The 26,331-nt window shown below is 41.9% G+C and overlaps 1 protein-coding gene across 5 annotated transcripts in view; it reads right to left on the reverse strand.

Moving 5' to 3' along the window:
* The window catches only part of LOC135200112 (centrosomal protein of 19 kDa-like), a 47,035-nt gene that overhangs the window by 10,255 nt on the left and 10,449 nt on the right, over window positions 1–26,331 (reverse strand). For 3 of the 5 annotated variants that reach the window (XM_064228446.1, XM_064228444.1, XM_064228441.1), the window contains 2 exons: window positions 3,647–3,808; window positions 370–1,774 (listed from right to left, as the gene is read on the reverse strand). In XM_064228446.1, the coding sequence (XP_064084516.1) occupies window positions 1,625–1,774; window positions 3,647–3,808 (312 nt within the window). In that variant the 3' untranslated portion in view covers window positions 370–1,624. Of the gene's footprint in view, window positions 1–369; window positions 1,775–3,646; window positions 3,809–26,331 lie in introns of those variants that run through there. The other 2 variants (XM_064228442.1, XM_064228443.1) reach the window with 1 other exon arrangement.

A 26,331-nucleotide genomic window follows, 5' to 3' on the forward strand; every position in this document is an offset into this window, starting at 1 on the left:
ACATTTCAAAGGCGATGACTGCCAAATTGAAATCAAGAATCGTTTAATTGGTACTACTATGCATAGCACCAGGACTTTTTTTATCTCATATTCTTATGAAGCAATTATGTGCCTCATGCACTTACAAAAAATAATAAAAAGGAACAGTAAATAAAGCTGCAGGAAAGTAGGCAAAGAGTGGGTGCACACACTATTGGAAAAGATCTGGGATGTAGAGGAAATACCAAGGGACTGGAATGATAGCTGGATAATCGAAATGTATAAACAAAAAGATGTGTTAAACTGTGGGAACTACAGAGGAATAAAGCTTTTAGAGCATGTATTCAAGATACTAGACAGAATAGTAGAAGAAAGGTTGAGAGAGTTGATAGATATACAGGAGCAGCAGTTTAGGTTTATGAAAGGAAAGAACACAGTGGATGCTATTTTTATAGTAAGACAAGTCCAAGAGAAGTCTCTAGAAGAAAACTTGAAAGTTTCCATGTGTTGTGTGGATCTTAAAAAGGTGTATGACAGGGTACCAAGAAGAATAGTGTATTGGACAGTGCTTTGCACCTGCACTAGGATATCATTCCACTACCGAAAAATTCCCAACCCTAAACACACATCTGCCCACAGGGTTTACAATAAGATTTTGTGTAACTGCATACACGATAAGTAGGTGCACATAGCTCGTTACTGAAAACAATTCTCAAGAGATTTCCATTCTAGTAAACAGGATAGGGATAAAAATTCTTATACTTAAAGTATATGTGAAATACTAAAAATGTGTCTGCACTAGAATGTCACTCTAGCATAAAAACTAATTTGGCAAATTATATGTAAAAAACCTATGATAATTAAATTAGTACTTTCCCTCTTGCTTAAGAAACAGCCAGAATCTTTCTTGGTAACACTAAGTGGTATTAAGTTTTTGTGTTTGGGTAAATTAAGCGGCAGGTGAGGCAACACACTTGTATACAAATGAATTCTGTGATTTATCTTTCACTTCAGTGAAATAAGTTTTATAACAAAAATATTTTGATAAAACCAACTAATCCTTTGTATCACTAATATGAGTGTTACACTTCAGTTAGCATATTTCTCCCAGTCTAGTCAAAGACGGTGGTGTAATACTAAACATCAGTTCACCAAAATACTAAGTAACAACAAAATGAACTATTGAGCACATGAAACCTACTACACAAGAAATCCTATGAGCTGCATTAAACACTCAGGTGCTGGAGACTTTAAAATAAAGCTTCCCAACTCCAGTGGTTTGATATGACTAAGATTATTTTTACCTTGAATGCTGTGAAATAAATATGTTTACAGTATCTAACCTAAAATGTCTAATGTGAAATTCACTCCATGTTTACAATAATAATAATAATAAAATAATTATACTTCCACTTTAAGCTCTCATGATTGATTATGTTGATTTTGACCATGAATAATCTGGCACAGAGAAGCATACTGCCACATTTAACAGTCAGAAGTCACATTTAACAGTCAGAAGTAAGTTACTTTCACTTTCAAAGGAGAGAATGAACAAACCAATTTCTATATTTTGCCAAAGACATTTTTAGAATGAAAGAATAAAATCTATCACATGTAATGTGTTCCTACCAAATACTCCATCATGTTAAGACCAGAAGTCATCCTCTTGAGATCCTACAGGAGAGTCCCAGCCAGCTTCTGCTTTATTATCACTAGCAAAATCTATCTGTTTGTCATACTCGTAGTCTGGGTCTCCTGGTTTTACCTGGTTCTTTTCAAAGCTGTTTTCCATAATCTTGAAAAAAAAAATCAGACTTAATACTTTCTTTCAGAGGCTAGTTACAGATTCATATTTCTATAACATAATTATCAATGGTAAATGGCACAATTAAAACAAAATTGCAATAAAATAACAATAAGATTTTTATACTCCATTTACCTAAAAATAATGTGGTAGTGCACAAATCACCTTATAACTGATTCACTTAAGGTAGATTCTTGGGTGAGCCCTATTCTCACGAGACGTTAGTTTGGCGGCCGCTGATTGGCTGGGAACTGCTTACCTCCTGGTACCAGCCAATCAGCGGCCACCAAACAAACGTCTCGTGAAAATAGGGCTCATTCAAGAATCTACCTTAAGTGAACCAGCTATAGGGTTAATTAGTCACTAATATCCAAAAAGTGTAGGAATATTTTTTTTAACATACAACCCACTGCTTAACAATGGCTTCCCATGAACAGATTTAGTATGTCAAAATATGTAGTTTCAACACAACTCTCGTCATTAATTTCCACTCACTAGCCTTAAATACTGCTAAACATAAACAAAGATGCTGTCAGGTATAAGAACTTGAATTTCCTGAAGTATTGAGGTGGAAATTAGGTAACAGAATACTGGTAGTTTATTTATAAGGAAATATTAACCCCCATGTGACTATCAATTGTTATTTCATAAACTTTTTATATTACAGTCCATTTGGATTATGTACATGTATATGGATCGAATCTTCAATGAGTTAAATTTTAAAAGGCAGTCAAAAACAACTTATCTTACTCCACCTCTATACATCTTGAGATCTAAATGGCTGTATATACCCACATCGTTGCTTGGCTGTCTTTCTTTCTCATCAATGAAAGTTATTGTGAGTGAATTATCTAATTTATAATAAATGAAAGAAGGTACTTCTGAGAAGAAAGGATTTTTAACACAGTTCAAGATCTGGGTGCAGAATTGTGACTGGCTTCAAGAAAAAAGTTATTTTACAAAATAATATGTGAATCAATTTTTCCATTTCTTTTGTAATGACTGCTAATAAAGGAAGTTTGGTCTGTCCATTTACCACAGCCTTTTTCTATATGTAATGTAATTAAATAAACCATGAAAAAAATATCACTCACAATACAGCCAAAGTAACAAGCCACAGGAAATGGAGGATGATGGGTTCCATTCATCGTCAAGACTTAATTCAGACAGCAACCTAAGATTCTTATGAGTATGGTAGAGAAACTAACCTTTAAAGTATTTCCATCATTTCAGAAGTTAAACATTAGTAAAATGTGAGGTTTACCTATACCATGGACACCCTTAAACACACTTATGTTGTTAAAGGATTTTTCTCAAAATTGGTTAGAAAATGTCAATTATAAAAAAAACTATTGCTTTCTACATGCATACTAACTCATGATGTCTATAGTATAGTCAAGACTTTTTTTTTTTTTGGGGGGGGGGGGATATAAAACCCCTCTATTCACATGCCTCTTGGGTATGAAAAAAAGGGCCAAAATCTTTCAAGTAAACTGCATGCCACTGCACTTTATTTCTCATGTGATCATCCACAAGTTTTTTTTTTTAATTTAGCCAGGCAGGTACAGTATTCTAAATCCTTAGTGAACAGCTGATAAAAGTACAGAATGTTTATTTGTGATTTTCACAAAAAAATGCTGGTCACTGTTTTTAAATTTTTTATTCAAATGCAGGTCTCGGAATAAGTATGCTCTCCAACTTAAAGAGACCATTCTAAAACTAAATGCTGAGGAAATGCAGAACTTTTGGACTTTTCATTTTTTACAGTAGTAGTATATGTATGCAACCAAGGTAGTGATGTAAATGGATGGGACTTTTCGTACCAAGGAAATTGTGCAGTCTTTGAAGACAAAAAAATCTTACCTTTTTCTTTTTTGCTAACTCCTCCGCACTCACTTTATTGAGGTCTTCATTTGGATCAACATCATATTCCTTTGTGACGGCAACAACAGCTTCATCAATTGTTTGTCCTTTCTGCACTTCTTGTAGGATGCGAAGCATCTTTTCTACTTTTATCTCAGATACCTATACAAAGAGATAAAAAAATAAAAAAATCTAGGATCTACAGATTACCATCTGAAATATTACAATACTACAAGTGTGTGTTGACTACAAAATGAATGTTATCACATGTAATTATAAAATGTGTAATCCCATATTGCTACATGTGATTTGGAAGGCACTGGGAAAATCATATAACAAATGAGGAAGATCTAATAAAATGGTTTGGCTCTGAAATAAGAAAAGACCACTGATTTAACATTCTTAATCCAGGACTGGCTCAAGGGGTTCATTATTTACTCCTTTGCATACCTATACACTGTATACACAGACAATGTATGTGCATGAGTACTGTATATATACATGCCCGTTCACACAAAATTTTACTATCATGATTACACTTTACAGTCACTACTTACGAATGAACTACATTCCGGATGGCAGTTGGTATCTCGAATTGTTCGTAAGTTACTTTTTAACATGTGCATGGGCATAAATTTTTTTTATGTTTACATTCCTGAGTTAACTCCAGAATTATAGATAATACTATTTTCACTGCATTTTTAAATCATGCCATATAAACAATTATTTTGAATGCTAGAAAAGTAAAAAGAAAATTAAATTTATACTCATGCAAATAGTACTTTGAAAATTATGCACCTGGAGAGAATTTTTCATGAGCAGCGTTTGACATCAGAAGTTCACTAAGTAAACAATGCACTGACATCTATTGACAAAAATACATTTGTTCCTACACAATATACAAACCTTCGGTCCTATACATTAGGAATTATTTTCTGTTCAAATCTTCCAAGACTGTACGTACTATCCACCAAATCATACTGAATACAATTCTACCAATCTTGCTTTTTCTTTTGTGAGGTTCTAGAAGTTTTACTCTAACTGTGACCAAATTATAGAATGATCTTCCTTGTCATGTAGTTTTGGTTGGAACTATGTAATAAGTTTAAACTGGGTGCAAATGCTTTTTTTATTCAAACTAGCAAGCTCACGTTTCATAGCTCAATTGTTTTACCTAATTTATTTTTTTTAAATATATAGCACATTTAATACAAAAAGTTGTGTACAAGTTGTTTTTCCTATTGGGCTTATAACATTCTGCTTTTCAGACTGGGGCTGACATATAAAAACCTATCAAGTTTATGTCTTCATCTGGGACCTTTGTCATTTCCTGCGCCTCCTTTCAGCTTTTTGTTCTACTACTTCCATATCTAACTCATTTCTGACCAACTGTTTCACATCCCTTCTAGGGTTTGACAACCAGTAGTTTATTACAGTGGTATCTCGATATACGAAAGCTCAACTTACGAAAAACTCGAGATACAAAAGCAAATAAGAATGATATTGTCATGATACAATAAAGTTTTATACATACTTACCTGGCAGATATATACTTAGCTATAGACTCCGTCGTCCTCGACAGAAATTCGAATTTCGCGGCACACGCTACAGGTAGGTCAGGTGATCTACCGCCACTGCCGCTGGGTGGCAGAACTAGGAACCATCCCATTTTCTAAGGCAGACTCTTCCACCTGTCTCCTGAGGGGAGGCTGGGTGGGCCATTTAATAGTATATATCTGCCAGGTAAGTATGTATAAAACTTTATTGTATCATGACAATATCATTTTTATACATTCAACTTCCCTGGCAGATATATACTTAGCTGATTAGCACCTTTGGCGGAGGGTAAGAGACAGCTAATTACTGAATAGACAGGGAACAACATACGTTGTAGGTAACAAAAATATAAGAAACCTTGGTTCCTACCTGTGTCGGCGAAAGACTTCATGGCTACTGCCTAGGAGTTTACATCGCCTCAAGAGCCTCAGCGAGGTAGTGACCTCATGCTAAGAGTTCTTGATGGTCTGTCGATGGGGTCTTATCCACTTACTCGACAGAACCTAAGGATCTTTGTCAATGGGGTCCTATCCACTTACATGACAAAACACCTTGCCATATGGCATCATTAAGGAGCATAACACCGATCCCAATCACCTGATCCTAATACCGGGGTTAGTACTACGATTGAAAGGAGTTATCCCCCCAACATCCTTTCAAACGACCATAAAAAACTCAAAACCAAACAATCTTTTAGTTAAAAACAATATTATTTAAGGATCAGTACCAGCTCCCTGTCCCAGCACGGTATCCGCTGATACACAAGGTCCAAGAGAAAAACACTTTTCATAAGTCACCCTGACGTCTTTTAAGCAGTGGGAGGCAAATACAGAGTTGTTGCATCTCCAATAGGTTTGCTGCTAATATGTCTTTCACTGACATATTTCTGTTAAAGGCTAGGGAAGTTGCAATTGCACGGACTTCGTGTGCTCTAACCCTAAGCAGCTTAAATGTTTTCTCTTGGCATTTCATGTGAGCCTCCGTTATCACATTTCTCACGAAGAATGCTAATGCGTTCTTCGACATTTGCCTCTTCGGGTTCCTTACCGCGCACCATAGGCTATGATTACAACCCTGAAGTTGACTCTTTCTCTTCAGATAAAACTTCAGTGCTCTGACCGGACAGAGAGACCTTTCTGTTTCTCTACCCACAAGGGGAGAGAGGCCCTTGATTTCAAAACTTCTTGGCCAAGGTTTAGAAGGATTCTCATTCTTGGCCAAAAACAAAGGTTGGAAAGAGACAACAGCAGAATCTCCTCTAAAACCTACCCGAGAGTCTAATGCATGTATCTCACTGACCCTCTTGGCCGTAGCGAGGGTCAAGAGAAAAATGCACTTCCTCGAGAGGTCTCTAAAGGATGCCTTATCAGGTGGTTTTGAAAGTATCCGAAGAGAGAAACTGGAGGACCACATCTAGGTTCCAACTTGGAGTGATAGAGGATTTAGACTTTGTAGTACCAAAGGATCGTATCAAATCATGGAGATCCTTATTGTCTTCTATGTTAAGGCCCCTGTTTCGAAATACAGCCGAGAGCATACTTCTATAACCCTTTATGGTAGAAACAGCTAAACGTGATTCCTCTCTAAGGAAGATAAGGAAATCAGCAATTTCGGTCACAGAGGTATCGGAAGAGGACAGCTTCTTCGACCTACACCATCTACGGAAGACTTCCCACTTCGATTGATAGACCCGCAGAGTAGAAGACCTGCGGGCTCTGGCAATTGCGCTTGCAGCTTTTCGCAAAAAGCCTCTCGCTCTGACAAGTCTTTCGATAGTCGAAAGGCAGTCAGGGAGAGAGCGTGGATGTTTCCGTGATATCTCTCAAAGTGTGGGGTTGTTTGAGCAGATCGTCCTCATGGGAAGAGATCTGGGGAAGTCCACCGTCCATTCCAGTACCTCTGTGAACCAATCTTGAGAGGGCCAATATGGGGCGATTAGAGTCAGTTTCGTCGCCTCCGAGGAACGGAACTTTCTTAACACTTCCCCCAGAATCTTGAACGGGGGAAAAGCGTAGGCATCTATGCCCGACCAGTCCATGAGAAAAGCATCTATTGCTATTGCTCTTGGATCTTCTACAATGGAGCAAAAGTTTTCTATCCTTCTGGAGAGGAACGTGGCGAACAGGTCTATCTGAGGCTTCCCCCAGAGAGACCAGAGCTTTCGGCAGACTTCGGAGTGTAGGGTCCACTCTGTTGGAAGGACCTGGTTCTTCCTGCTGAGTCTGTCTGCTCTGACATTTTTTGTCCCTTGAACAAACCTCGTCAGCAATACAATGCCTCGTTCCTCTGCCCATATCAAGAGGTCTCTCGCTATCTTGTATAGTGTGAGCGAGTGAGTCCCCCCCTGTTTTCGGATGTACGCTAGAGCCGTGGTATTGTCCGAATTTACTTGGACTACCACCAAGCCTCTGACCTCCGACTTGAAGTTCTTCAAGGCTAGATGAACTGCCATAAGTTCCTTTACATTTATATGCCAGGACACCTGTTCTCCTGCCCAGGTTCCTGACACTTCCTTCTTTCCTAGTGTTGCTCCCCATCCCGTTTCCGAGGCGTCGGAAAACAACACTAGGAGAGGGTTCCGAATCGCAAGGGATATACCTTCGTTCTTCTGAAGCGGGGTTAACCACCACCTCAGGTCTAATTTTATTTCTTGAAGAATGGGAAACTGATCCAAAAGATCCCCTTTCTTCCTGTCCCACATTCTTTGCAGGTAAAATTGCAGAGGTCTCAGATTGAGTCTCCCTAGGGAAACGAACTGCTCCAGCGACGAAAGGGTGCCCAGAAGACTTAACCATTCCCTCGCTGAGCTTCGTTCTTTCCTTAAGAAGTTTGATACTTTCTCCAAGCCTCGAGCAATTCTGTCTTGCGATGGAAATGCTCGAAAACCCCGAGAATCCATCTGAATCCCCAGATAGACAATGTCTTGGCTGGGGATCATCTGAGACTTCTCGAGGTTCACGAGCAGTCCGAGTGAGCGAACGAGATTCAACGTCGTTTCTAAGTCCTCCAAACATTGTTGTTTTGACTTGGCCCTTATTAGCCAGTCGTCCAGATAGAGGGATATGTTCACCCCCTCCAGATGAAGCCAACGTGCTACGTTCCTCATCAGGTTGGTGAACACTTGAGGAGCCGTAGACAGGCCGAAGCACATGGCCCTGAATTGAAAGACCCTTCCCTGCATCATGAATCGTAGATATTTCCTCGATGACGGATGAAGAGGGACGTGAAAATAAGCGTCTTGTAGATCCAAGGAGGCCATCCAATCTCCTGGACGCAGCGCCGCTAGCACCGAGTTGGATGTTTCCATAGAGAATTTCTGTTTCTCTACGAATCGGTTCAGTGCGCTCACATCCAGGACAGGTCTCCACCCTCCCGAGGCTTTCGGAACTAGGAACAGTCGATTGTAAAAGCCCTGAGAGTGTGGATCCGGTACTAATTCTATGGCCTCCTTGTCCAACATTTGTTCTACTAATTGCAGAAGGGTCTTCCTTTTGACAGGGTCCGCATACTTCGCCGACAGTTCCTCGGGAGTAGACGTCAAGGGAGGTCTGTCCCTGAAGGGGATGAGATATCCTCTCCTTACAATTGAGAGGGACCAGTTGTCCGCCCCTCTCGATGCCCATTCTTCTGCAAAGTTCAGTAGTCTGGCGCCTACTGGTGTTTGGAGGACTTGAGGTTCATTTGCTTTTTCTTGGTAGGGTCTCTAAAGGGCAGAAGCCCTACCTCTTCTTTCTGCTCCTCTCTTCTTAAAGGAGGATCTCGAAGATGAACTCCCTCGAAAGGGCGGCTTCGGGACCCGTGTCCCCCTCCCCCTTCGTGGCAGGAACAGCTGTCCTCGGCCTTTTGGTTGATTGAACAGAAGGTCCTGTGTCGCCTTCTCGGTAAGTGAGTGAGAAATAATACTCTCAACTAACATGAGAAGGGAAAAAAGCTGGTTAGACAGAGGAGCGTACAGAAGGGACGACCTCTGTGCCGGAGAGACAGCTTTCGTAAGAAAAGAACTGAATACAGTTCTTTTCTTAAGTATTCCCGCCCCGAAAAGGGAGGCCACTTCTCCCGATCCGTCTTGTACTGCCTTGTCCATACAAGTCAAAATACTATTAAGGACATCGGGGCTCAATTGCTCATTGTCTTGTGTCCTCTTGGCCATCACCCCAAGGGACCAGTCCAGAAAGTTGAAAACTTCCAAGACATGGAACAATCCCTTGAGGAGATGGTCCATTTCAGACATTCCCCAAGTTGTTTTGGCTGACGAAAGAGAGTGTCTCCTCGACGCGTCCACCAGCGTTGAAAAATCTGCCTCCGCAGTTGCTGGGAGGGCGAGTCCCATTGCTTCGCCTGTCTCATACCATATACCCCTCCTCCCAGAAAGTCTGGAGGGAGGGCAGGTAAAGACCATCTTTCCCCACCTCCTTCTTGGAGTTCAGTCAATTTCCAAAGACTGCAAAGCCTTCTTCATAGAAATTGTCAGCCGCATCTTCAGGAAGGAGGACGACTTTGAGGTTTTCGCGCTCGTAAAAAGCGACCGAGGAGACGGAGGAGCGGCAGGATTCAAAGAATCTCCAAATTCTTGGAGCAAAAGCGCAGCTAATGCTTTTCTGGTGTCGACCTGTGTCGCCCTATGAAAAATGCCTGTTATTCATTTTTCCCAGTATAAATAGCTCTATCATATACCAGAGAAAAAAGAAAAAAGCTAACATAGTTAAGCTGAGGTTACTACCCCCCAGCGCGATCACCCAAGGGTGTCGGTATAGTATAGGGGCGATGTGTTACCACAAACCACAGGGCTTCTGCCACTTAGAAGATTCCCTTCAAAATCCCTCTTTTGGTGGGAGCCGTCACAACGGAATCCCACCACTCGTCCCGGCTTGCCACTACTACTACTACCGAAGCGCCATCTTGCATTCCTGTTATAGAGCCGTGCGCTTCAAAACAGAAATTTTTGCTATCCCTTTTTTTTTTTTTTTCCGATTGTATTCGCAATTAAATAACCATTATGAGTGCCCAATCTTCTGCTACTTCGAAGTTGAGTACCCCAATTTGGTTTTTTAACATATTTAAGTTTTATTAATTATGCTATCAGTCCAGGCGCCTCAAAATATGAATTGGAGACGCCGACGACTGGGCAGCCATTTTGTGCGTCGGCATAGCAACAACAAATTACACACGGCATATGTAAAATTATATATATAGGCTTAGCTTTGCTTATAAGATGATCAAAAGGTGTTATTTCTGTTATAACAGATACTACTTACATTTCATAATAATAAGGCTTAAGTATTGATACAACAATGTCTCGGTGCTGGAGAACATTCTCGAATCTAGGCTAGTCTTATTGAGGTAACCATATTTGATCCTTAACGGATACATGGTTCATTATATCTAGTTAGCTTAAATTATTAAGCCTAGTAACCTTAAATCTATTTTTCTCGTTATTGTAAGTTAGGTCTATAAATGACTTTACTAATACGATCGGGGAAATTGCCCATTTACGAATGGGAATTTAAGTGATAATGTCGGTTACGTAGATTAGTACTAGACATTAAGAGTAATTTCTATGCATTTTGTGATATATTGTTGTATTTAGATCAATAAATACCCAAAGTAATAGTATTGTGTGCTTGGCCTACCTGGATAACCTCCTGACCGGGTTGGGACCACTTTCGATCGCAACGAGCCACGGCCAGTTCAGACGAAATTCTAGGCTATTTTTAGCCTAAAAGTGGATCTACTTTAGATCAGGGGTAGAGCCAAACAACATAAACTATTGCTTGCAAACCTCTAAATCTCAGAGATTGAATAAAAGATATTATTTCGATAATATCTCTACTATATTATCTCTGGAGCCTCGGCGAACAGAGACTACTTCTAATCACTGTGATTGGATGCAGGGTAGAATATGATAGTACTCGAAGTTCGCCATTGCCGGAATTCAGACTGAACAATTCCTAACTTTGGCAATTACAGTGGTACCGCCACCCGTTCATTTTCTCCGACATCGGCGAAGTTCGGTGTTTCGGCATAAACATGCCCCTGAAAGGAATTTTCAGTCTATACTATTATACTTGAAAACTTATTAGCCTTATTACATAGGTCGGTACCGAATTACTTCTGGCAACGAAAGTTACTTCGCCCACCAAAAACTTAATGAAGTCGTATATGTATAAGCCTTATTATTTAGTAGTGACCTACTTAGTGATAAGTCGATAATGGAATACTTCGGCAACGAAGTATTTCCCCGACAACCTAGATAAGCATATATTTAATATAAGCATTATTATTTAGTAGTAAGCTACTTAGTAATAAGTCGATAATGGAATACTTCGGCAACGAAGTATTTCCCCGACAACCTAGATAAGCATATATTTAATATAAGCATTATTAGACTAAGCTAATATTATAAGATAGTCGATACCGGAATACTTCGGCAACGAAGTATTTCTAGACAATCTAGTTAAGAACATCTGGAAAAATTAAGGCATATACGTCGACACGGAATATTTCGGGAACGAAATATTCCGCTTACAAAACTTACGAGTTTTATGATCTGATTAGTAAATAAGTTACTATCAGTCGACAACGGAATAGTTCGGTACGCCGAAATGGTCTTCGGCATAACGAAATACTTCGCCCAATAAATAAAATGCATGATTTTTCTAGAAAATACCTGTCCTATATCTCTAAAACGAAATATTTCGTCGATGGTCTAACAATAAACCATCAAAAGGAAGATTACTCATTGAGTATTTCGCATTACAGGTGGTCCGTTGCCAAGCTGAGGGATGCCACGCATCTCTAGGCAACGACTATGGCCACGTAGTATGTCGTTCGCACTCCAATTGTGCAGTAGCCTTGGATGACTACGTGGCCTGGCACCCGGACGCTTGTACCGTCTGTTACGAGCTGGTTTTGTTGTTGACTGATGAACAGGTAAGGATGTTACAGAATTATCTTATATACTGAGAATATAGTAAGGTAATTTGTATACTGTTCTGGTCCGCCACTAAAACAAAGATTGCCTTACAGGCGGACAAGTCGATCGTCCACGGCGCGAGGGCGTCCCTACGCAAGTGGGTGGCGGGGTTCGGCAGATACGCACCAAAAGGCCGGCCCCATGTTTTGGATGCTGGCCTTTGCAAGAAGATCTTTCCAGGCGCCACCTTCACAACTGCGGTGCCCAGGGATGTTGCCGGACCCCTCATTGAAGCTATCCGCATTGAGACGACGGCTGCTTTAGAGAAGCAGGACTTTACGGAGGAAGTGGCGGCGATCGACCTCAACGTCGAACCGATGGTCACGGAGGACCAGGTAGGTGGGGAGGTAAGTGGGGCGAGTTCCCATCCTTCTCCCTCTCCTTCCCTGTCTTCAACTCCATCCTTTAAGGGTTTTTCGAAACCCATTAAAGAACAAGGAATGCCGTCGGTTATTCCTAAAGTCAAGAAGACTTTAAAAAAGAAAAGCAACTCTGTTCCGCCAGCGGCGAATGAGTCGTCTTCGGTGTCACAACCGTCGACATCATCTGTCATTCAGCCTGCTGCCACAAATCCTTCCCCTACCGAGGTACAGGGTCAGTCCAAGGGCGGCGGAACAGTTCTTCGACCCTGGATCCTTCACTAACCAGCTGCTAGCTAGGATTAGTGGAGTAGTAGATCAGAGGATAGATGCACACCTCAGATCAACACCGAACATCTCAAACCAGGCTCTCTCGTCATTGACTGAGAGAATCAAGCCCATTGAGGAGATGCTCTCAGGCCTCTTAAGATCCGGAAACACCAGTTCTATCAATGATGGTCCCGGATACTTCAAAGCTTCCCCCCTTCGATAAGGAAAACCCTTGGAGGTTGGCCTTAAATGCTCCCTTCGTAAGAAGGAAGATTGACTATAAGGGTGTGGAACAAGACCAATAGAGGACTACGAGCTATTCCCAGCCGGTATGAAGTTTGCCGTCCCGGGTTTTGTCAGACTAGCACAACATGCGCTAGTCAGAATAGACAAAATACCAAAGGAAACAGTAATCTTTCCAGGGAACAGGCCCAAGCTGTCTGGGTCCATTTCCTAACAGAACTGAATTGTGTCAATACCAAATTGACACCACACAAGGGAAAAGTATAACAATGTTTGTTACCCAGATGGTCTTCCGTCACCATGTACAACCAAGGTGGCGGAGTTGTCATTGCAAGCAATCTATAATGACAAACCAGTCCCAGCCCTGAAGGAAACAGAGCCAACATCTTTGCTCTTGCCCTCAAGAGCAGACATTTGGGTGGGGTTAAATGCTCCGGCTACGTTCACGGCTGGTAAACTAGAACCGGATTGTGCTTCGGACTTGTTATCCGAACGACTGCCCAAACTCCCCGGACATTTGATCAAGGGTGAATTTGAGGCAAGGACAAAGTTAGCCAGAACTATCAACTCCGTCACCTCGGCGGAGTTGCTAGCCACAACATAAGAAGACGAACCAGTCCTTCAGGTCTTAACGAAAAGTCTTTTACAGACTCTTCAATCAGACCTGACTGAGTTCGCAAGTGCAAGAAGGGCTTGTAGGAAACATGTTTTGAACCCAATAAGCTCATTAGATCATCCATTTGGGGAGAAAACCTCCTCTCCCCCAAAGAGGAGATAAATTCCATATTGCACGAAGCAGCTAGGGTTAACCAAAGTCTGAGAGTGAGGTGGTCTTCCTACGAAACGCCATTTTGATGTGTCTCCTCATCAACAAGCACCTAAAAAGAAGGCGAGAAGGTATAACCCTTACAGACGGCCCGTCCTCATGGATATATGCAGGCAGTGCCGTCCACCTCAAAGGTAACACCACCACAACAATATGTATTGGTTCAGCCATCCTCGGAACCTCAACCTTCGACTTCATCGCAAGTTGTGGCTTCCCCAGCAATAATCCTGCAAGAGGTGCCTTTCGTACATATAGCAGACATGCTGGGAGTAGTCGAGCCAGAAGAGGCTCCAGACTGCAAGGTGGAGTCAAGGTAGAGGATTCCGAGGAGGTAGAGTAACTAGACCAGATTCCAACCAGTAAATCTCCCAGTTAGGGGGGAGACTGTACTTGTTCAAAGGTCGATGGACCTTCATTCCATGGACCCACAGTTTTAATATCAAAAGGTCTAGGCTGGAAGTGGGGGAGAAGGGCCCTCCCCACCCCTCAGTCAACTTCTTTCAAAAAACCAACAGAGGACCTCTTAGAATATACAAAGAATCTTCTTTAGAAACATGCCATAAGAGGGTGAAGAGCATAAGATTCCAAGCACGATTGTTCAGTGTCCCAAAGAAGGACTCGAACAAAAGACGGGTAATCCTGGACTTGTCTCGGCTGAATTCCTACATTCACTGCGACAAGTTCCATATGCTGACAATCTCACAGGTACGGACCTTACTTCCCCGTGGGCCGTCACCACCTCTATAGATCTTACAGACGCTTACTATCACGTCCAATAATCAGAAACTTCTCTCCATACCTAGGATTCAAGCTAGGCAAGAAAGCCTGCTCATTCAAGGATAATGCCCTTCGGACTTCCAATATAGCACGCAAGGGCTATTCATGAAATTAGGGGAGACAGTAGTTCAGGAATTGAGGAAGAAAGGAATACTTTTAGTAGCCTCCTGGACGATTGGTTAATTTGGACAAACAACGAAGCAGAATGTCGAAGGTCAACATCCAAAGTACTGAAATTTCTAAAGTTTCTAGGCTTCCAGGTGAATATGGCAAGTCCAGACTGACTCCACCAACCATCCAGTTCCAATGGTTAGGAATTCAGTGGGACCTGAAGAACACAGGCTATCTCTACTATCCAAAAGGTCAAAGAGATAGTAAAAGCTACAAAACGCTTTGTTGGAAAATGACGGTCATCTCGAAGGGAACAGGAGAGAATCCTAGGCTCCCTTCAATTTGCATCAGTGACAGATGTTCTACTAAAAACCAGATTAAAAGATATCAATCAGGTTTGGAGATCAAGAGCAAATCTCAAATTCAGAAACAAAGTTTCAAGAAATCCAGATATTATGAAAAAGAGACTTATTCCATGGACGAACAACGGAACCTATCCAATCAGTTCCGCTACAATTTCCTCATCTCTGATCATCCGCACAGATGCATCCCTGAGCGGCTGGGGGGATATTCACCCCTCAAGAAAGTTCAAGGGACATGGTCACCAACATTCAGTCAATTCCACATAAATGTATTGGAAACGATGGCAGTGTTCCTGACATTGAGAAAATTACAACCGTCCAAGAAGATCCACATCCAAATCGTATCGGACAGCTCTATACAGTCGTCCATTGCATAAACAGAAGAGGATCCAAATCAAACAAAAGTAAATCAATGTAATGATAGCAATATTCCTATTAGCGGAAATGAACCACTGGCATCTGTCAGCAACTCATCTGGCAGGAGTAAGGAATGTAATAGCAGACTCTTTGTCCAGAATGACCCCATTGAAATTGGAATGGATTATGAATCAGATTTCGGACCTCCAGGTAGACCTCTTTGCCTCGGAGTCCCAACCACAAACTAGCCTCTATGTAGCTCTCAATATAGACAACAACTGACTTCGCGATCGCACGCAGAATGTCTTTAGATTGGAACAAATAGGAAAGAATATATCTCTTTCCACCAGTGAACCTCCTCTTGAAGGTGCTTCACAAGCTACGATTATTCAGAGGCCAGTTGGCACTAGTGGCACCCAATTGGCCGAAGAGCAATTGGTATCCACTTATCATGGAGATGAAACTCAAACCTCAGAAGATTCCATCCCCGAAATTAACACAACAGTACAAACACAAACTGTGTCAGCTTCCTCAAGAATTCTGAATGCCCTAACTTTATGGACTTCATGAAGTTCGCGGCACAAAAGGAAGCGAAAATATATCCGTTAAACATTCTATTTGTAGAATCGGATGAGAGATTCTACAATTAGACAGTATGACTCCACAGTTAAGAAACTAGCTATGTTTTTAAATGATATAAATGTACAAGAGATGGATACTAATCTTACCATTTCTTTCTTTAGATCATTACATGAGAAAGGCCTAGCTGCCAGTACTATTACCACAATTAAATCTGCCCTAAGAACGATTTTTCAAATAGGTTTCAATAATTGTTCTTATTCAGCACTATTAAGAAAAACATTGTTTTTTGTAGCGCTAGCCTCGGACGCTAGAATATCTGAATTATCAGCACTTTCTAGAAATCCAGGGCATGTGGAATTCCTTCAATCTGGGAAAGTTTTACTTTCACCAGATAGACAATTTTTAACAAAAAATGAGGATCCACAAAATAGGTGGACTCCTTGGGAAATTATTCCTCTTCTAGAAGACGAATCATTATGTCCTGTTCATACACTTGAAACCTTTATGACCAGAACATCTCAAATAACAACGGGCTCTCTTTTTATTAGAGAAAAAGGGGGCACGATAACTTCAAGAGGAATTAGGCAACAGATTCTTTATTTTATTAAACAAGCCAAACCCAGATCCAGTTCCACATGTCCATGATATCCGGGCAGTTGCCACATCAACTAATTATTTTCAAAATATAAAGTCTGAAGACCTAAAAAAGTACACAGGTTGGAAGTCCCCAACAGTGTTAAGCACCACTATCTCAAAAATTTACAGGCCCCCAAAATTTTTTTTTTAGCAGTGGCAGCTGGTACTGTGGTGGTTCCTGAAGAACAAACTAACGGTTCTCCTTAGAAACCTTTGAATAGACTATTCCTTTAACTATCTCCCTCTGCATGACCCTTCTACCTGCATGACTCGCTCACACTCTCCACCATACCTTGTTTGCCGGACCGGGCGAAACGTTTGTTGTCGATCCCGTTACCGAATTAGTATATAAGATTGCACAATATGTATATATGGCTATTAAGTATTAGTGTATTGCCTTGATTGGTCTGTATGACACATAATTAAGACCAATAACTTTATATTATGTACAATTTTAAGTGTTATATAAGTATTACTATTATGGTTAAGAATATATTAAGAAAATCATTTCTTACAGATAGTAAGTTAAGATTAAATAGTAAAACTATTTATAATTCTTTACTCTGAATGTCATTAACCTGGTTTTACATATAATTTTACACTAAAAACTTGTAGCATTCTCTGGTATGTTTTCATAGGGCGACACAGGTCGACACCAGAAAAGGGATTTTGACGTAGGAAAAATCTATTTCTGGGGGAAGACCTGTGTCGCCCTATGAACCCTAGCCCTATTACATTTCTTCCCACCCGACTAATCCAAGTTTATAGATCTAATCAGGAATGCAAGATGGCGCTTCGGTAGTAGTAGTAGTGTGGCAAGCCGGGACGAGTGGTGGGATTCCGTTGTGACGGCTCCCACCAAAAGAGAGGGATTTTGAAGGGAATCTTCTAAGTGGCAGAAGCCCTGTGGTTTGTGGTAACACATCGCCCCTATACTATACCGACACCCTTGGGTGATCGCGCTGGGGGTAGTAACCTCAGCTTAACTATGTTAGCTTTTTTCTCTGGTATATGATAGAGCTATTTATACTGGGAAAAATGAATAACAGGCATTTTTCATAGGGCGACACAGGTCTTCCCCCAGAAATAGATTTTTCCTACGTCAAAATCCCTTTATAATCTGATAGTCCAGCTCCTTTCTGGTCTTCGGTGTCAGAGACATCTTCCAATGCCAGTTCCCCCGGAGAATCAATATTAGCTGAGGGAGAACGTCTTTTCTCGCAAGGTGAATGGCTCTTCGCAGAATCAGCTCCCTCCTGACAAGGGCGACGGCCACCTGTGCGGCACCTTGAGTCCTTGTCCGGAGAATGCCGATCCTGAGAAAAAAACCCGATCATCATCTAAGTCCTCCTGACAATAAGACGGTCGCCTGTGCGACGTATCTCACTCTTCTCAGGAGACAGCTGTGCTTGCGGAAGATTTTCACCCGAAACGGAGATATCATGAACAGGACAACGGCCACCTGTGCGGCACCTTTCGTCTCTGTCCAGAGAAATCCGCTCCTGGTTCAAATCATAAAGAGACACTTCCTGGTTAATTTCTCCGTATGAATCTTTTGAGGAAACTCTTGGCGCTTGGTGCTTAACCTTTGCCGAAAGTCTAGTTTGTCCAATGCATTCGGACGTATCTGTCCGTCTCAGACCTTGTCGTCTGTCCGAGCTGTCCACATATGGAACTTGGCGCTTGGCTGGTGTCAATGCAGTACGACACTTCTGCCTGTCCGACTTGTCCGCTTCTGGCGTCTGGTGCCCGGACGGAGTTGCCTGCGTACGACGTTTCGTCCAACCCAGGCTGTCTGCCTTGTCAAGGTTGTCTGCAATCGGTACGAGTCGTTTGGACATAGTTGTCCGTATAGGACATATCTGCCTGTCCGGGCTGTCCGCGTCTGGCGAATGGTGTCTGGTTGGCGCCGTCCGCATAGGACACTTTTTCCTGTCCGAGTCTTCCAATTCTGGCGCCGAGCGCCTGGGTAGTTGTGTCCGACTCGGACACTCTTCTTCATTGTCCGTATGTGGCATCCCAAGCCTATGAGTTTTCATCCTTCTCTCTTTATTTCTTTCTGTACTCGTACGAGGCGTAGAGGAGATAAGTCTGGAGTCCGGAACAAAGCCGTCGGACGCGATTCTCTTTAACAGGAAGAAAATCGTCCTTTCTCCTCGTACGGTCTTTTTCCAATACTCCTACTAACAAGGAAATTTGTTCCTGCATTTTACGTAGGATGTCCGTCACAGTTTCTTCCTTTTCTTTGCTATGAATAGGAGAATGCGCTCTGGAGGGAGTAGGAGATCGTGATATTGTCCTCTTGGCTCTTTTCCTCTAGTAGAGAGAATCGTCCGGGAAACGTTCCGGGCTCGAGTCCAACGTCGGAGCTTTCCAACTCCTCTTAATCGGACGCGACAGTTCGTCGGAAGTCCATCCACTTCTTCGAGGAGACGAATCAGATGATGAAAACAATCTTTTAGGATGCCTTTCCAATGGCGATCCTTGGCAGTCTGGGACGCCTACAGATTCTGCCGAGGGACGCCTGACCGGTGGGGATTCTCCGTAACCTCCGTACGACTGTCGACATTCCTTCTCCTCTGGGCCTGGGAGCTTGGAAGAGGTCTAGGTCTGGGAGCGAGACAGAAGCGATCATACGCACCCTCCACTACACTGGGGACACTTATGTCACTTTCCACATTCTTACCTTTAAGAGCCTTGCATTTAAAGCTCCATCCTTTTTAATGCTGACTTCAAATTTGCAATCTCCGCAGCAGAACTTGCAACATCTGCTACGGGAGAGGTTGAAACTGCATTTGAGGAAGCAATTAATTGAGGGTTAGTTATACTAACTGGCTCGTTAGAGCGAGATCTACTCATGCTTCTAGAGACAGCCTTTCTAACCCTATCTCTCTCTAGTTTCCTTAAGTAGGAATCTAGTTTCTTCCATCCTTCCTCATCCATATTCACACATTCATCACACGTGTTATTTTTAGTGCATTCATATCCCCTACACTTCTTGCATACCTTGTGAGGATCTAACGACACTTTCGGTAGCCTCACCAAACAACCCTCATTCATACATCTTCTAACTTCGCAGCTAGAATCAGACATTTTTGAGCAAAATCCAAAGCCAAAATCCAAAAAAACGTTCCACAAAAGCATATGCCAAACCACAGATCCAAATACGTCACCAAAAAGACAGTCCAGAAGATCAACGGCGATGAAAAACGAAATCCAAGTCAGGAGGTAACAACAACGATGTTATGGCTACCCTCGACAGAGAAAGTCTGACTTAGAAAATGGGATGGTTCCTAGTTCTGCCACCCAGCGGAAGTGGCGGTAGATCACCTGACCTACCTGTAGCGTGTGCCGCGAAATTCGAATTTCTGTCGAGGACGACGGAGTCTATAGCTAAGTATATATCTGCCAGGGAAGTTGAATGTATAAAAAGATTTTTTTTTGCTCTACATACGTAAATTGTTCAAGATACTAAAGGTTGTTGCTGTAAAGTACCGAGGTTCGCCTGGACCACCGATAGCAATTTTAAAACTTGTGCGCCGCCAACTTAGTAGACTCGCCACCATCCTCCCACTCTCCCATTGGTTCCTGATGGTAGTCACCGTCATAAGATCCTGCTCTCCTATTGGTCAGCATCTCTCCCATGATCCCATCATGCATCTACGTAGCGGCATGCTTTTTCGGCCACTTGGCGGCATCATCGGTATCGTAAGCACGCGGAATTCATTTGTTCTATACGATTTCGTTTATTAACGTAAATTTTTTAGTGATTTCCTTGTAGTACTACTTTATCGTGTTGTGTGAGAACTTTACTTCATATGTATACGTACGTACTACATAGCGTACTAATAATTACGTACAGTGTATACGTAGTCATGGGTCCAAAGAAAGTTGAAGTTCACGGAAAGAAGCAGATGCTTTCTTTGGAGACAAAAATGGAGATAATAAAAAAGTATGAAGATGGCATGCTATTGAGTGTGATTGCAAAGGAATACGGCCGAAATCCGTCGACAATAGGCACCATCCTTAAGCAGAAGGATGCGATCAAAGCAGCTACACCTTCCAAGGGTGTAACTATTTTGTCTAGCAAGAGGAGCCATGTGCACGACGAGATGGAATGGCTACTTCTTGTCTGGATAAAAGACAAAGAAATCGCTGGCAATACAATAATCGAGACAGCAATCTCCCACAAGGCCAGCGCTATTTTCGGCGATTTGATTGCCCAGGCAGAAGACCACGGAGGAAAAGGGACATCGACGCCAACCCCAGACTTCAAGGCTTCTCATGGGTGGTTCGAAAAATTCCGTAAACAGACTGGCATCCAATCGGTGGTGCGGCATGGGGAAGCGGCCAGCTTTGACACAAAAGTGGCCGAAGCCTTTATTAAGACGTTCGACGAGATGACAATCAAGGAAGGCTACAGTTCTCAGCAAGTCTTCAACTGTGATGAGGCTGGCCTTTTTTGGAAAAAAATGTCTCGTCGGACATACATCACGCAGGAAGAGAAGAAGCTACTCGGGCATAAGCCTATGAAAGACAGGCTTACGCTCGCACTTTGTTCGAACGCCAGTGGGGATTGCCAGGTGAAGCCCCTACTTGTCTATCATTCGGAGACTCCTCGAGCCTTCAACGCCCACAAAGTGCTAAAGGAGAAGCTTCCGGTGATGTGGAAGGCTAATGCGAAAGCCTGGGTAACAAGACTTTTGTTCACGGAGTGGGTAAATCTGTGTTTCGGCCCGACAGTGAAGAAATTCTTGGAAGAGAAGCGCCTCCCTCTGAAATGTCTGCTGCTATTGTTGGACAATGCCCCTGCTCACCCTCCTGGCCTCAAGGAAGATATCCTAGCGGAGTATTCGTTTATCAAGGTTCTTTATCTTCCGCCTAACACCACCCCTCTCCTCCAGCCCATGGACCAGCAAGTGATATCGAACTTCAAGAAGCTGTATACGAAACATCTTTTCAAGAGATGTTTCGACATCACCAAAATCACAAACCTCACCTTGCGTGAATTTTGGAAGGAGCATTTTGATGTTGTCATATGCATCCGGACTCATCGATCAAGCTTGGGCAGGAGAGGTTTTCGAGGCGAACCTTGAATTCTTTGTGGAGGAAACTCTGGCCTGATGCCGTATCCGCCTGAGACTTTGAGGGATTCGACGTGGGCGAAGCTGGTGCTGCAGATTCAGGAACAGTTGACGATCCTGAAACTGTTTTGCAACCACACCTTGACAAGATCATTACACTCGGCAAGTCCATGGGGCTGGTTGTCGACGAGGACGACATCAATGACCTTCTCGAGGAGCACCAAGAGGAGCTTACGACGGATGACCTGAAGGGGTTGGAGGCCATGTAATATAACGTTGTTCAAGAAGAGTTCTCTAGCAGCGGCAAGGAGGAGGACGACCCTATGACAACGGCAGAAATTAAGGATGCTCTAGCTGCTTTTCACAAGGTGCAATCATTTGTAGAAAAGAGACACCCCGAAAAGGCTTACACAGGTCGTATGCTTGTGCAGTTTGATGACGTTTGCCTGAGTCGTTTCAGGAGCATTTTGAAAAGCAGGCAGAAGCAATCTTCCTTGGATAGTTATTTTTTAGAGGCCTTTAGTAGGATAAGCAAGCAAAAAGGAAGATCCAATTGATACTACGAAAAAACAGAAAGTTGAAAGTGGTGAAGAAATTGAAATTTTGTATAAAAAAAAAAAAAAAAAGTAAAAGTAAAATATAAAAAAGTATAAAAAAACGTAAAGTATAAAAAAGTAAAAAAAAAATGTAAAAATGAAAAAAAGACAAAAAAATAAAATTAATTTTAAGTTTATTGTAAAGTTAAGTGTTACAGTTTTGTTAATGTGTTTCGTAAAGCTTAGTTTATGTTTCCTGACATTTTTTAATGTGTTTCGTAAAGTTAAGTGTATGTACTATAAGAAGTTTTCCGCCGTTTGTCCTCCTCTGTCACCACTTTCAGAGATAGCCTCACTCGAAAGGTAAGGTTCCATATTTTACTACATACGTACGTATGTACGTACAGTATTTTTTGTATACCATGTACACTAATACACTTTATTTACAGGTACGTACATATTAGTACTAGTACGTATTAAGTTAGGTATTGAATGGTCCAAATTGTTGTAATATATCATTGTTTATTGGTCAATTTAGCTTTATTATAGAATTTACTGGGGTATTTTTGTAGGGCTTGGAACGGATTAGCCATTTTACATGTAAAATGCAGTTCAACACACAAAAAGCTCATGATACAAAAGCCGCCTCAGAACGGATTAATTTCATATCTCGAGGTACCACTGTACTTGTAAGTATCAATTTTGGAAATTATAGTGAAAATTACCATTAATAAAACACCATTGCCAGTTTTCTGGTCATTTTCTAACTACATACAGAACATCTCAGAATGAGGTATAGCCAAGACATATATTTTTGGTTTTTAATTCTATGAAATTTACTTCAAAATAAATGTCTAAGCACAGTTCAGAGTTGGCTACAGAACTAAAGAATATTGTGAGTGAATGATAATCTGCAAGATGACAAAACTGGATTAATATATGTACTGTCTTGAAGATCCTAACATACTGATAAGAAATTATTCCAAAGAACCCTTCTTGTTTCCAAATCATAAAAACATATTTCCAAAACTAAAATTTCTGAAACAAAACCCACAGTTAGTTGTCCAATGTTTTAGAGATAGCTTAGTAGAGTGAGAATTAAATATAAAAAAAATTAGCTCCTCTCTCTCTCTCTCTCTCTCTCTCTCTCTCTCTCTCTCTCTCTCTCTCTCTCTCTCTCTCCTACTTTCAATTTAGGTAACTAAGCAAGGGAACAAGGAAGCAGCCGGAGTGCTTGGAAAAGCTTCACCAGGGCTTATTAAAGATAAAAGCAACCGGTTTGGAATCTGAGAGGCTTTCCTACTGCAGGCTACTTTGTTTTGAAAACTTGTTCTTGATTATCCCATGAAAAATCCATTGCTTAATTCTTTTCAGGACCATACTTCTATGGTGCTAAACAGTCAATGACTTCATAATTACAGTAACTGAAAGTATGTATCATTATTTTTGTTTAAAAAAATGTATTAACTTAAATATGAAATTTTCATTATTAAAATGAAGTTTGATTGTATACTTACCGAACAATTATAGAGCCGTGATTTCCACGAGCGGCAGGATACTAAATTCAAATTAGCGCGTCGGCGTCGCCAACACTGGTGGTGATGACGTCATCTCCCTCCACTCGCGGGAGAACCAGGGTACAACTGCCCAGGTGAATCCAATTCTTTCTGCCCGTCCGTCCACCTAAGGGGAGGAGGGTGGGTATAATCATAATTGTTCGGTAAAGTATACAATAAAACTTCATTTTAATAATGAAAATTTCATTTTTATTGTAGTGTCTTACCGAACAATTATAGAGCTGATTACACATTTTATGGGAAGGTGGGATTCAGTGGACCACTAGTATTTTTAAATAAATGGTTACATTTATTGCAATACCAGTAAACACTCAAGGTGTCTGTTGTACCTTACCTTGTAGAGAGCTACAGCAGACTGTTACTGCCTCTGGTCGGTGCTCTTCTTACTATTGTAGAGGAATTGGAATTTGACCAAAGTTAGCCTCTACAGGAGTGGAATCCTTCCGTAGTCAGCGAAGTCAAGGCTGACTGACGGAGGATAGTAACAACAAAGATGCCTTGCCCTGGGCTAAGACCAGAAATTCAATCATACAAAACATTTGTCACAACACCCAGATTTAAAAAACATATATACCCAACCATTGTAAAATCTGACCTAACAGACTGGTGAGTATCCCAGGTACTCAGTACCCCCAGCTTCCCTTGAACTCGACAACCTATTCAAGGTGAAAAGTTAGCATAGAGGTGACGACCCCTGTGCCGTTTCTCCCAACACCATGCCAGAAACCGCCACCGGACCTAACATTTTACAATTCTCGAAAACCGTTTCTATCTCTTTGAGATAATGACTCGCAAAAACCGAATTCGATCTCCAGAACGTGCTCTGAAGAATCGAAAGCTAAAGATAAATTCTTTCTGAATGCTAAAGAAGTTGCCACTGCTCTAACCTCGTGAGCTTTAACTCTCAGAACGGAAAGATTGTCGTTCTCGGGACTGCGAGTGAGCTTCCTGATAAGCTCTCTAATAAAGAACGATATAGCATTCTTAGAAAGAGGACGAGAGGGATTTTGAACCGAGGTCCAGAGCTTAGGAGATTGTCCTCTAATACCCTTAGTGGCAAACAGATACTGCTTAATAGCCCTGACTGGACATAAGAGCCTTTCTTCCTCCTCATGTCCAACCAAATCAGATAAGTTCCTTACCACAAAACTCCTCGGCCAAGGATTAGAAGGATTCTCATTTTTGGCTAGAAAGGTCAAAGATACCGAAAATACAGCATTGCCTTGAGAGAAACCGACTCTTTTGTCTATAGCGTGCAATTCGCTGACACGCTTAGCAGAAGCTAGTGCAATAAGAAAGAGTGCCTTCTTAGTCAAGTTCCTGAGTGAAGCCGACTTCAAAGGCTCAAACGGTGGCCCCATGAGGAACTTAAGCACCACATCTAAGTTCCAAGCCACTGTATCTTGCGGGAGCTTAGTGGTTTCGAAAGACCTAATAAGGTCCGACAGATCTGAATTGGAGGAAATATCCAAACCTCTATGTCGAAAAACCGAAGAGAGCATGGCTCTATATCCTCTGATCGTCGAAGGAGCCAGTTTCTTAGAGTTTCCTAAGAAATAGAAAATCTGCTATTTCTGTTAAAGAGGTCGCAGCAGTAGAGACTTTAGCACTTCTACACCACTCTCTGAAGATTCTCCACTTCCCTTGATAGAGTTTGTTAGAAGGACTCTCTCCTACAACGAGCGATAGCTTCTGCAGCTCTTCTTGAAAATCCTTTCGCTCTGACAAGATTCCGGACAGTCTGAACCCTGTCAGAGCTAGAGCGGACAAGTTTTGATGGAACCTCTTGAAGTGAGGTTGTTTGAGAAGCCACTTCTCTGGAGGAAGAAGTCTGGGGAAGTCTACTAACAACTGGAGAAGGTCCGGGAACCACTCCTTTCCTGGGCCAAAAGGGAGCGATTAACGTTAGCGTTACATTGCTGTGCGACATGAACTTGTTCAGCACCTCTCTTATTAGACCGAACGGAGGGAATGCATAAGCTTCAGACCCGACCAATCCAACAGCATTGCGTCCACCGACCAAGCTAGAGGATCTGGGACTGGAGAACAAAAGAGAGGAAGACGGTTGTTCCTTGAGTCGCGAACAGGTCTATGACGGTCGTCCCCAAAGGCGCCAAAGTTTCTGACAAATCTTGTTGTCCAAAGTCCACTCCAGAGGTAACACTTGCTGTTGCGACTTAACTCGTCCGCCAGGACGTTCATCTTTCCCGTAAACAAATCTCGGGACTAGCTGAACCTTCGCTTCGTTTGACCACAGGAGGAGATCCTTGGCTACTTCGTACAGAGAGAAAGACTGAGTCCCCCCCTGTTTCCGCACGTACGAGAGAGCCGTGGAGTTGTCGGAATGCATTGCCACTACTCGACCTTCTACTAAGCTCCGAAACTGTCTGAGCCCCAAGAAAAAAAATTGCTAACAGTTCCTTTACATTTATGTG

Source organism: Macrobrachium nipponense, chromosome 26, assembly GCF_015104395.2.
Source record: "Macrobrachium nipponense isolate FS-2020 chromosome 26, ASM1510439v2, whole genome shotgun sequence".
Taxonomy (NCBI): domain Eukaryota; kingdom Metazoa; phylum Arthropoda; class Malacostraca; order Decapoda; family Palaemonidae; genus Macrobrachium; species Macrobrachium nipponense.